The sequence below is a fragment of the Meles meles genome, chromosome 1 (assembly GCF_922984935.1).
Source record: "Meles meles chromosome 1, mMelMel3.1 paternal haplotype, whole genome shotgun sequence".
NCBI classification, from domain to species: Eukaryota; Metazoa; Chordata; class Mammalia; order Carnivora; family Mustelidae; genus Meles; species Meles meles.
This window is the reverse complement of record NC_060066.1, coordinates 121,948,287-121,960,452: the sequence shown is the minus strand read 5'-3', so window position 1 is coordinate 121,960,452 and position 12,166 is coordinate 121,948,287. Positions and strand designations below refer to the sequence as shown.

General features: G+C 52.7%; 1 protein-coding gene across 3 annotated transcripts; it reads right to left on the bottom strand.

Annotated features, from left to right (window-relative positions):
- Positions 1-3,826: 3,826 nt before the first annotated feature.
- Positions 3,827-9,542, bottom strand: AMIGO1 (adhesion molecule with Ig like domain 1). 3 transcript variants are annotated; one of them, XM_046005377.1, is made up of 2 exons: positions 9,076-9,542; positions 3,827-8,595 (listed from the first exon to the last, which is right to left on the bottom strand). In XM_046005377.1, the coding sequence occupies exon 2, from the start codon at positions 8,528-8,530 to the stop codon at positions 7,049-7,051; it is 1,482 nt and encodes a 493-aa protein (XP_045861333.1). In that variant the 5' UTR covers positions 8,531-8,595; positions 9,076-9,542; the 3' UTR covers positions 3,827-7,048. The 3 variants fall into 3 exon arrangements, with proteins under 3 accessions (XP_045861333.1, XP_045861311.1, XP_045861322.1); XM_046005355.1 differs by having other exon boundaries at positions 8,848-9,218; XM_046005366.1 differs by having other exon boundaries at positions 9,011-9,218.
- Positions 9,543-12,166: the final 2,624 nt, after the last annotated feature.

Below are 12,166 nucleotides of genomic sequence, written 5' to 3'. Positions count from 1 at the left end.
CAAAATGGAACACACACACATTTCCTCCTGCTAGGTGCAAGGTCAGCTGTCGTGCACTCCGTGACCAGTTATGACCCTAGCGAAGCCAGCCCTAAGTGCTGCCTGCCTGGTGGTTTCAGGGCATGGGGCTGATTGTAAATTTGGAAGTCAGTGCACTTGTCCCCTCATCCGGCCTGTAGTTCCTAGAGCAGGTCCTACATCTGTCTAGTTTCTCCTACCTAATTCTGCGCTTCTGAAGGAAAAGCAGAGTGGAGCAGTCCAGCCAGGAAGGCAGGAGCAATGGTAATGGACACAAACTGCTCTCCCCTCCCTCACTCTGGTTTCCCCTGTAGCCCCAGGCTGAGCAAGGCCAGCCTCAGGCCTTCAGACCAGACACTGGAGCTGCAGAGGTGTGACACGCGGCACCTAGCTTGGTCACAGGCTTCTCTTTCCCTGTTACAGGCTTGTTGGGGAGGATCCAGTCCCCTCCTCCTTAAAGCACTTTATAGGAATTAAAACACACACACACACACACACACACCCCACCCCAGGAAGGCAGTTCTATTTAAATGTTAAATTAGGGGAAGGATACTTTCCATTCCATTTGTCTGAGAGCTGCCCCCAGTCTGCCTGGGGTGCAAGCGGAGGCAGGAATCACAGGCGTGCAGAGGCTGTGTATTGTGTATTCGGGTTTTTATCTTATTTTTTGTTTGTTTGTTTGTTTGTTTTTCCTAACCTGGGATCTGGCAATGAGACACTAGTCAGGTGTTGTGGGCATAGCCCCGGCACATCTCACCAGCACAGTCACAGAGAAGACCTAGGTGACGGTGCAGAACCACAGGGCCCCAGACTCGAGGGTGGTTTGAAGGAGACAGTTCCCAGCACGGGGCTAAGCTTAAAGCAGACCAAAATACCTCCAGTAAGACAGCCTTCCCCCACCCATCCACCCAGAAGGCTTGGCTAGTCACCAACATGCAGGGAATAAGAGCCCCAGTTTTTAATCTACCCATTATCATCAGAATTTCCCAGTTGATTTTTTCAATCTCCACTAAAAGCAGATTAAACAGCTACTTCAGGCCATTCTGTGGTACTAGAGGCCCCAGCTCTGTCTCACTGAGTATGCATGAGGGGCCCCCAGTACCCCTCTCTTTAAAACAGATTGTGAGTTATCTCCCCATGCTTTCTAAGGATGCCCAGGATGGAACTGGGCCTTTCCGGCTGGACCCCACCAAAAGCCAACTATGGCCAAGCGACGGAGCAGTGGGAGGTGAGGGGAAAGCAGCATCAAGCTCTGTCCAGCTGCGGTGATCCTCACCCTGCGTCCATGTGTGTGTGCAAAACACACACACATGCATGCACACACCCCTAACTTTGGTGCCAGTGACTATCACCTTATGTATGCCAGTGCCATAGGATGCCTGGAAGGCTCCCTGCAGGGTTGTGTCCTAACTCACGGAGGGATGGTTCTCTTAGTCCACGATTCCACACCCTCTATGTTTCTGGGACAGTAACCTCGCTGATGGAGATTGGAAGGCCTCAGGGCAGGTCTATGTATCTTTACCACTTGGGATCTCCTACCCGATGGAATATAAGCCCAATGAAGGGGCTTGATGTGGCAGCTGCCTTAGCCTTCCTCTCTCAAGCCCCAGGAGAGGAAGCAAAGGCTCCCTGTAGCAGACCAGAAAAGCCAACCTTCCTACTGCACAGGTCTGAGCCTTTTCTACAGTGTGGATGGGGAAAGTGGTTTCCTGCGAGACAAGATCAGCGGTACAAGAACTACAACTGCAAAGGAAAGAAGGTGAGAGATCAAGAGGAAGGGAGACGAGGCTGGCCAGTGCAACTGAACTCTCAGGTTCTGTTCTACAAGGCAGCTCTCCTATTAGCTTCCCCCACTCCCCTGAAATGCCACTTATGAGGAGCTAAGGAGAGTGCCGCAAGATATGGCAGACAAAATTGCAATCTTGACGAGAACCTTAGGGAGTTTCTTGTGCCTTGGGGGTGGGGGTGCTGAGATGCAGCCATGGACTTCTTTGGCATGATGGTGGAAAGGAGCACCACAACTTTTCAGGCTCAGAGACAGGGCTAGGCACAGGCCATGATGGGAGAACACCCAGGAGTCTTCCGAGACCTATTCTCTTTACCAGCGTCCTCTTCTTGGCCAATGTCAGCCGCAGCAAAAACTGCTTTAGAAAGATGAAAAAACACCATGTAAATGTAGACTATGGGGGCACTCTGGCATTGACATCTGCCATTTCACTTGCCTGCCAAGGTTGATTTGTCTGATGTGGCTGGTGAGTGACTCCATCCCCTCATCACTTTGGTGGTTCCTCATGAAGAGAACAGGACAACTTTCCAGACGGAGGAGGGCTGCCCTTTGGGCAAGATTTTATCAATACAGGAAATTAGGTAATGATTCAAATTCTGGTTTTTAATTTCTGTTTTCCTTATACCATTTCCTTTCCCCTCTTGGATTCTACCATGACAATCCCCTTCTAGAAGTACCAAGAGAATAGCCAAAGAATTTGCATGTTCAGAGTTTAGTAGAATCTGGTTCAACTTCTGGTAGGCTATGTCTGTACCAAGAATGTGGGGGTTCCATTTCTCTGTTCTATGCAATGCCTAGGACACATTAAACTGTCAATGAATATTAATCTGCCCATTCAATTAATATGCTCTGAGCCAAACCAAGAGAGTTACCATTTACAGTATGAAAAAAAAATACAGGTAATAATCAAAATACCGAAACTGAGCTGCTTTCCACTGACTTTTTTACTCCAGTGCAAGTGGTTTTCCATAGCCCAGTCAGAAGGCTTCATCCAGACTTTTAAGAGAACTCTGTGGGGAGGCAGCCCTCCTCCCCAGGGATCCAGGAAGACTCCGCTATCCACAGGCAGTAGCCCCAAGTGAAGGAATTTCTAAACGCTCTCCTGCTACAGCATCAGTGACATTTCTTTTGAGAATCTATCAGTTCGGGAAACTATGGTCTGCTGGCCAAAACCAGCCACTGCAGGGTTTTGTATGGTCTGTGGGCTAATAAAGTTTTTTATATTTTTAAATGGTTGAAAAAACTCAAAAGCCACATGACAATGATGTGAAATTCAAATTTCAATGTGTGGGGGCGCCTGGGTGGCTCAGTGGGTTAAGCCTCTGCCTTCAGCTCAGGTCATGATCTCAGGGTCCTGGGATCGAGCCCCGTATCGGGCTCTCTGCTTGGCAGGGAGCCTGCTTCCTCCCCTCTCTGGCTGCTGCTCTGCCTACTTGTAATCTCTCTCTCTCTCTCTCTCTCTCAATCTGTAAAAAAGAAAAAAAAAATTAAAAAAAAATTTCAATGTGTGTAAATAAAGTGTTACTGGAACAGAGCCTCACTCATCAGTTCACATACTATCTGTGGTGGCCATTCTGCTACCATGGCCCGAATGAGTAGCTCTACCCGAGAGCGTCTGGCCTGCAAAGCCTAACGTATTTACTGCCTGGCTCCTCACAGAAGAAAGTTCATTGACCCTGGTCTATTTTCATGCCTGGATGTGGACTCTACCCTTGCCTTTAGAACAGCATTTAAGGGGCACCTGGGTGGCTCAGTCATTAAGTGTCTGCCTTCGGCTCAGGTCACAGGTCCTGGGATGGAGCCCCACATTGGGCTCCCTGCTCAGCGGGAAGCCTGCTTCTCCCTCTCCCACTACCCCTGCTTGTGTTCCCTCCCTCACTGTGTCTCTCTCTGTCAAATAAATAAATAAAATGTTTTAAAAAATAGCATTTGAAAATCCTTTCCTTAGGCCACACATTTAGGAGGCACAGTGAGCCCCACCCACAGGCTGAAAAGATAAATAAACCAGTCAGAGACTGCCCAAACGGAGACTCAAGCCAGGTTTAATGATCATGGTCTAGTTTTCAGAGCCCAGAGGCTCCAAGGTTTGCCAGCCTGGGTGTACATAAGTGGGAGGGACTGGGTCCTGGACACAGGGAGGCCTTGCTTCGCCAGCAGGGCGACAAGAAGTACAGAGGTAAGAACACACAGAAAATGGGAATCAGTCAGCTTTACTGTCCCCAGCTGGGCTGTACCCTCTCCTGGCCCCTTCCTAGGAGCCCCATAAATACAGGCAAAAGAAAAAAAGATCACAAATAATCACATAGACAGATTGTAGAGCCCTGCCATATTCTGTCTCCAGGGACACCTGCTTCCTGGGAGATATGTCTGGTTTATGGGTTCAGGGTGGGGGGAAGGGAGGGAGAGATTTCTCAGCTTGTTCTTATGATCGGACCTGGCAGTTTCCTACGCAAGGTTCTAGTGAGCTTATATATGCTGAATTCCTAATCCCCCAAGTAGAAAGCTACCTTTGGGTTCTATCAACTGAAACCATGGAAAGAGGCTAATCAGTTCAATGTCCTGGTGGGGCAGCCAGACACATCTACCAGTATTTCAAACGAGGGGGGCGACCTAGCGGATACAGTAGGGAGATGCAGGGCCTCAGGGTCTTTTCTTATTCCCTAAGCTGGGTAGGACTTCTGAAGAAATTGGCCCTCCTAGTCCTCAGGAGCTCAAAATGCTCCAGAAGGCCAACTTCACTCGACATCTATTTTAAAGATTTTCAGAGTCCTAGGTGGTGCCCAGTGGGAAACTGCAGCATGGAGATGAGATTTCCCCCAGTGCCCTAATAAGTCTGAGGAGGGCGCCCAGGACCAAAATCCTCAGAAGTCTCCGAAATATAACAAGACGACTTTTTCTTCATGCCCCTATCTTTCCAGGGCAGTTAATGAAGGAAGAACAACTTAGAGCTGCTTATTCCCCTATCCGTCTCCTTCTGGGGCCATCATTGACCTGCATTTATTTCTCATGTATATTGTCTTTAATCTGAGAAGGTTTCTGAGGGGTCTGAAGAACCAGCCAGCTCCTCAGCATCCCTCCTCCCCAGGTCACCAGCCTGCGGTTCTCCTAACTCCAGCCTTCGCAGAGAAGTTACTCAGTGCCACAGATGTACGGGGAAAGCTTCAGGGAGTTCGGAAATTAAAAGTACAAAAGTTTGTATCTGGGGAGCCTGGCGTGGTCACTGTCTCTCCTACGGAGCAAGATAGCTGTGTGCATGAGGCTGGGCACATAGGTGGAACCCACTGTGACCGGGGACTTTAGCGGGGACTGCAGAGTCACTGTCCTGAGGGGAGTCAAGGCGCTAGTGTGCTCGCGCACTTGGAAGCATGCATACCGAGGAGCATGCAAGTACTTGAGGGAAATGCTGCACCTCTCTTGACAAACTAAGTTACTGAGAAAGGATGGACAGCAGTTTTGACATCCCAGGAACAGACAGGAAGATGTTGAGTTCCAGTCCCCTTTCCCAATCTTAATAGGCAGCGGGAGTCAGGCCTCCTAGCAAGCAGCGCTCACCCACAGGTAGAGGACATACTCCTTGGAACCTAGAGAGCAGGTCCGAAAACCAGAAGATCTGGAGAACGTCCAACGGACAGGGAGCTTGGTTGGGAGAAGGGGAGACACTGAAAAAGACCAACGTCAGAGAACATTTTCACCTTTGCCCTGCTCATCCCTTTGCCAAAGCTCAGAGCACCAGTCTCCCTGGGCCTGCGGGATAGTCAAAGGGCGCAGTCATCTCCATACCCAAAGTGTTCTGCAACCCTAGATGGAAGGGAATGCTGGGTCTGCTCTTAAGTTCCCCCGGCCTGACCACCAGCAACTACACAGACCTTTGGCTGAGAGGGATGGCGGCAGCAGAACTTTCCTTTGGAAAGTTTAGTGCCAGTGTCTCTGTTAACAAGACTGCCTGGAACCTTGTGGAGAGGGGCAGAACTCTAAGCAGCACTCCAGCTTGCCATTCTGGGGCAGAGACCATCCAATTCCACCCCCCTGGCTGATGAAATCCCATGCTTTGGCTTTGCAGCAGGATGAGATCTAAGAGAAGACCAAGCCTGCTTTCTCAACATAGAGATCCATAACTGGTCCCCTCCATCCCCAGGCCCAGTCTCACGAAGCTGCGGGCCAGACTCTCCAGGCTTCCTCCACTGGCAGAGCAGCATATTAGGGAAAACTCAATCCCACCTGAACTTGCTAAGGAGACTGAGAGAAGAGATGGCATCAGGAAACCAGGTAGGCCCAGCTGAATGCTACGTAACAGAGGCTGGTTTACTCTCCTCTTCCTCCTAGGGTGGAAGTGGCCCCCCTTCCCAGGTCTGTAGCAGGCATGCATAAAATCTCTGCCTTCAGCAGCCCCCACGCTGGGAACCAAGTGCTAACCAAGGGTTTCACCAACCAGAGAATTAGCAAACCTGGAGTTTATGCCCCATCTACAAGTTTTGTACCGGCACCCATGCCGTGACACAGACCCCTCAGATCAAGCTGTATCCCTCTGTGCCCCCGGTTCCAGGGCCTGGCACAAAGACCACGTCTCACGTTGTTGCCGTACCTCATAGGCAATAGGCCAGGCTCCCACAAAGATCCGTCCGTCCAGGACTCATCGGGAAAGAGAGGCATTAGTGGGAAATCACAACAGCTTTGGGGAGCGTTACTGATTGAGGTCTCAGCCTTTTCCTGACTCATTTTTCCAAAGGTTTCCAATTTCCCCAGCTGTGAAGTGTGACTTCCTGGCCAAAGAAGACACTCCAGCTCTTCCCCAGTGTGGCTCCTGTGGAAGATCCGCCCCCCAACACACACAACATCATAGGTGTGGGTGGGCAGAGATAGAAAAAAAAATTTTTCCCCCAGATGATTTTCTCTTAAGGAGCTAAGGATGACCTCGAAAAAGTTTAGGGAATCTGCTCTTCCCCCCACCCCTTCCTCATTCCCACCCAACTCAGACATGCTCCTCTTCCTCCACCGCACGGAGAATTCCCAGGGCTTGGGGGGTAAGGGTGTAGCACTTGCCTGAGGATTAGTATATCCCTATTTGGAAATTGTGGCAGCCACACCCTGGTTGAGGACTTGCCAGCTGTTGTACCCGTGACCAGTTCCCTGGAGGTCGGGGGGAACCCACTCCCTTGGGCAGCCAGCCCGCTCTTCCATCCCCTCATATCCTTCAGGGGTGCGTTACCTCTCCTGGGGCAGAATCTCCCCACCAACCCATCCTGCTCACACCACAATGGGTGTATCAGAGAAGACCGAGCTGACCGACTCCGGATCCGACATCCTCCGCTGGCCCTTGCCGGTTGCCTCCGGCACTGGCAGGGTGTTGCCTGGCTTGAGCTTGCCGTTTTGGCCCTGCCCGGGACCAGCAGGCTCCAGGAAGGCCACCCGGCGGTCAAAACCATCATCCTTGTCCCCGCCAGCCATAGGATCGTGGTTGGGTGTGGTGCTAAGCATGGATGAGCTGAGGCTGTCTCCTTGATGGCTGGACGGTTTCTCGACACCCCGGCACCAGCATCGGCAAGGGGTAAGGTACAGGTATATGAGGACCAGGACCACACTGAGGATGCAGCCCACGAGGGTCGTATAGGCTGTGTTAAGGGTGTCATGGTGGCCATGCAAGGTGAAATTGTACACTTTCAACTCCACAGACAGGGTCTCATTGAAAGTCTCCCCCATGGCGTAGCAGGTATACACACCAGCATCCTCAACCCGCACCTGCTGGAAATACAGACTGCCGTCCTCGGACACCGTCACCGTGCCATTGGCCACTTCATCGAGCACCCGTTCATTGCTAGGCGTCACCCACACCTTGGCCATCCCCTGCTGCTTGGTGTCGCACTTGATGGTCAAGGTGTCCCCCAGGTGGGCCTCCCAGGCGCGCTCCTTGTACTCGCTGCAGTTGAGGAAGCTCAGGTTGAAGACGTTGTGCAGCTTCTTGGAGCTCATGCAGTACAGGTCCTCCTGGAAGTCCACCACGGAGCTCAGTTGCCGGTACTGCCAGTGAGAGAAGAGCTGGTAGAGCTCACAGTCGCAGTGCAGGGGGTTGTTATGTAGGTACAGCCCGTTTTTGATCCACGCGGGCAGCTTCTGCAGGTCGGGCAGCGGTAAGTTCTTCAGCTTGTTGGACGAGAGATCTAGGAGGGTGAGCTTGGGTAGCTTGGCTCCTTCCTTGACCAGTTCCAGGGGGAAGCGGGAGATCTGGTTCTGGCTCAGGTAGAGCTTCTGCAGCTGGGCCATGTCGTCGAAGGCGCAGCGGTCCACCGCCATGATGTGGTTGTTGTAGAGCAGAAGCACCTCTAGCGCCTGCAACTCACTGAACAGGAACTCGTCCAGCGTACGCAGCTGGTTGGAGGACAGGTCCAGGTAGCGCAGGTTGGGGACTGGGGAAAAGGCCTCGGAGGAGATGAAGTTCAGGTGGTTGTGGCTCAGCAGCAGGGACTGCAGGTGGATCAGGCGCGTGGGGGTCCACTCGGCCCGCAGGCGGCTCAGGTTGTTGTGGCTGAGGTCTAACAGTGCGGTGTAGCTGGGCAACGAGTGGGGCACGTTGGGCAGCTGCTGCTTGGAGCAACTGAGGATGTTGCTGGCGCACAGACAGGCGGCAGGGCAGCTAACCACCGGCCGGCCGGCCCTGGCCACCTCAAAGAGGAGCAGGAACAAGGACAGCAGCAGGAGCCAGAGGCCTCGAGGGTCGCGCTGGGGTTGCATAGTGTCACTGGGAAGGGCGAGGAAGGCCACTAGGAAGATCTGGGAGAGAGTCACCCGGGCATGTTCTGGTGGGATAAGGAAGGGGCACTTTCACTACAGGCTTGAGAGAGAGGGAGGTGGGGTTTGGGGGTGACCAGGGCCTCTGCAGGGAAGGACTGACCATTCCTCCTCTCTGTCACACTCCCCCCGCCCCCGCTCCGCCCCCACCCCTATGTTGGCCTAGAAGAGAAACGAAGAGAGATGCTGGGTAGTTTCCAAGCGCTGTGCAAGCAGTGGGCTCAAAACACTGGGCAGAGGAGGGGAGCACAGGGGCTTACGGGGCTCGGGTCACAGGAGTGTAGGATGGGGGTATGCCCGGGATATTAGGGGCTGCTGGTTTCACAGGGGCTGCAAGGGCCGAGTTTGACGGCGGGGTCAGCAGCGCCTCTAGGGAGAAGCCGAGGGAAGGTCAACAGGGCACCGGCTGGGTAGGGCACCTACTGACAGGGTTGAGGGTTCCCGGGGCCTGTCGGGGCGAGCACTCCCGGGACCGCTGGTCACTGCACCTGCTCGGCAAGGACGTGTCTCAGCCCATGGCGGGTCCGGGAGCTCCGTCGCGGCCTCCCCCAAGCGGCGCCTCACCGTCCGGCCTGTCGCGGCGCCCGCCTTACGCAGGGGCCCGCGCCCGGCCACATCGCCTCCCGGGGACTTGCCGGGTTCCGCTGCGCTCCCCGCGCACCGCTGCCTCGACCGCTGCACCTGCAAGAGCCCACCGACCACGGCCGCCGCCTCCGATTCCGCGGGTCCGGCGTGGAGCGGTGCCGGGAGCGGGAGGCGCCGCGATCCGAGAGGAGGGAGCGGCGTGGGGGCAGCGAGCACCGCGCGCGCGCCCGTCGCCGCCGCCGGAGCCTCGGGGCGCGTGCGCGCGGCGGGGGCGGGGCGCACGTGCGTGTGTTTGTGTCGGAGTCGGAGGGGCGGCCGCGCGCTGGCTGTCCTCTCTCGGAGGGAGTCGGGGGCCCGGACCTGGGGACAGAAAGCAGCACGAGGGGATTCTGGCCCCTAGCTCCCCTATTACTTCCTCCACCTTCTTGAATTCTTTCCACACTCCCCCACCCTTCCACCTACCGAAACCGCTCCCAGGAAAACTAGGTCTAGCTGGAATGAATTCGCAGCAACTGACTCCGGGGCAAGAAGCGTCACGTGTCTTCTAATCCTACGAATTAAAGCAATCTGGCTCAGTTCCCGCCTGTCAGTGTTGGCGGGAAATTCATTAGTCACGTTATGAGATTCTCCCACTTTTCTCTCTAGGGCTGTGAAGTTTCACAAATTTGGGGGAAGGATTTGGGGAAGAGCCTTGTTTTTGTGTTTGTTTCAGTCTTGATGTAATTATTCCCCCACCCTTGGAGTACCGAATACACCGAAGGGTGCATTTCCAAAGTCTGCAAGCCAGATGGGCAGGAGTGGAGGTAAGGGTGTGTGGTCTGGGGTGCATAGCCAGGCCCCAGGATCCCATTTGCCCAGACTTCCCATGAAGTGATCCCCACTGCAATACACACACACACACAGACAGACAGACAGACAGACAGACACACACACACACACACACACACACACACAGTGCAAGCCAGGGACAGGCTTCCACTTCTGGAAACTCAGAAATCGTTCCCAGCCTGGGGAAAGTTATTCACCCCTTTGGCCTGGCCACTTGCCCTCTTCTTGAATCAATCCCAGCTTTTCCCCCTCCCTTTATGGAGCAATTCCAACATATTTTCTCTATTGCCTAATCCTCAAGATAAAGCTGGGGTGGGGGTTTGGTGAGGTGAGTGAGAGGTCGGGGTGATGGTCTTCTTTAACACCAAGAAACTGTTTTTTGGTTGTGTGTGTGTGTGTGTGTGTTTTAAGATTTTATTTATTTATTTGACAGAGATCACAAGTAGGCAGAGAGAGAGGCAGAGAAAGGGGGAGGGAAGCAGGCTCCCTGCTGAGCAGATAGCCGGATGCCGGACTCCATCCCAAGACCCTGAGATCATGACTTGAGCGGAAGGCAGAGGCTTAACCCACTGAGCCACCCAGAGGCCCCGTTTTTTTTTTTGTTTTGTTTTGTTTGTTTTTTAAGATTTTTTTATTTGAGAGAGAGGGAGAGGGAGAGAGTGCATGAGTGGGGTGGAGGGACAGAGGGAGAAGCAGACTCCCCAGTGGCCCTGGAACCCAAGGTTGATCCTAGGACTCTGAGGTCATGACCCCCGTTGAAGGCAGAGGCTTAACCAACTGAGCCACCCTGGTGCCTCTAGCATCAAGAAGCTGTTAACCAGTATGTGTGTGTTGGGGGGGAGGGGGTTAGGGGGTGTGCACGCTGGGCATGGAGTGAGGGAGATGTAAGAAAAGCTTAGACTTTATAACTCAAGACTATAGCTGTTCTTGGGATGGTAGACCCTGAGGGAGAAATTACCTTTTTATTCTTTCCAGTCTCTTACAACAGCAGGAGTGAGACTGAAATGAATGTCTCAATACATTAGCTTGCTAAGTTTTAAAAAGAAAGAATTTATATCTGTCACATATGTTTTACATTGAATTTAAGTGAATATAAATTATCTCTTCAAGGGGTATTAGCATGTTTACGCATCGTGTGAAAGGTTTTTTCCTGTTCATTTGAGGCATTAGTGATAAGGTGGAGAGGGTATTCACGGAGTAGGAAATGCGGAGATGAAGTTGCTTCAGTACTCTATTGCTGCATAACTAACTACTGCAATACTCAGTGGCTTAATACAATCATATACATTGAGTGCCTTTCACAGTTTTCCTTTGGTCAGAGATTTGGGTGTGGGTTGGTAGCCCATTCTGGCTGGGAGATCTGTCAGGCAGTTGCAGCCATACTGGAAGGTGTGACTGGGGCTAGAAAATCAACTCCAGGGGCGTCTGGGTGGCTCAGCGGGTTAAAGCCTCTGCCTTCGGCTCAGGTAATGATCCCAGGGTCCTGGGATGGAGCCCTGCATCGGGCTCTCTGCTCCACAGGGAGCCTGCTTCCCCACCCCCTCTCTGCCTGCCTCTCTGCCTACTTGTGATCTCTGTCAAATAAATAAATAAAGTCTTTAAAGAAAAGAAAAGAAAATCAACTCCACAGAAGCTTGCTCACGTGGCTTGCTCTCACTGCTGGCTGTTGGCAGGAGGCCTTGGCTCCTATTAAAGGCCTCTCCACAAGTCTGCTTGAGTGTCCTCACAGCATGGTAGCTGACTTCCTTTAGAGCAAGAGATCCAAGAGAGAACAAGGCAGAAATCACTACCTCTCTAGTGTCATGCCTGCTCTTTCCACTTTGGTCTCACGGACCAGCCCTGGTTCAATATGAAAGACTACACAAAGGCATGAATACGAGAAGGATAGGCTCACTGGGGGCCATCCTGGAGGTTAGGACTCACACCATCTTTTTTAAAAAAGATTTTATTTATTTATTTGACAGAGAGACAGCAAGAGAACACAAGCAGGGAGTCAGGCTTCCCACCAAGCAGGGAGCCTGATGCGGGGCTTGATCCCAGGATGCTGGAATCATGACCCGAGCCAAAGGCAGGCAGACGTTTAACCAACTGAGCCACCCGGGTGCCCCACACCCATCATCTTTGAAATCACATCTATTTTTTAATTTTGAAAATTTCCAAGTTATA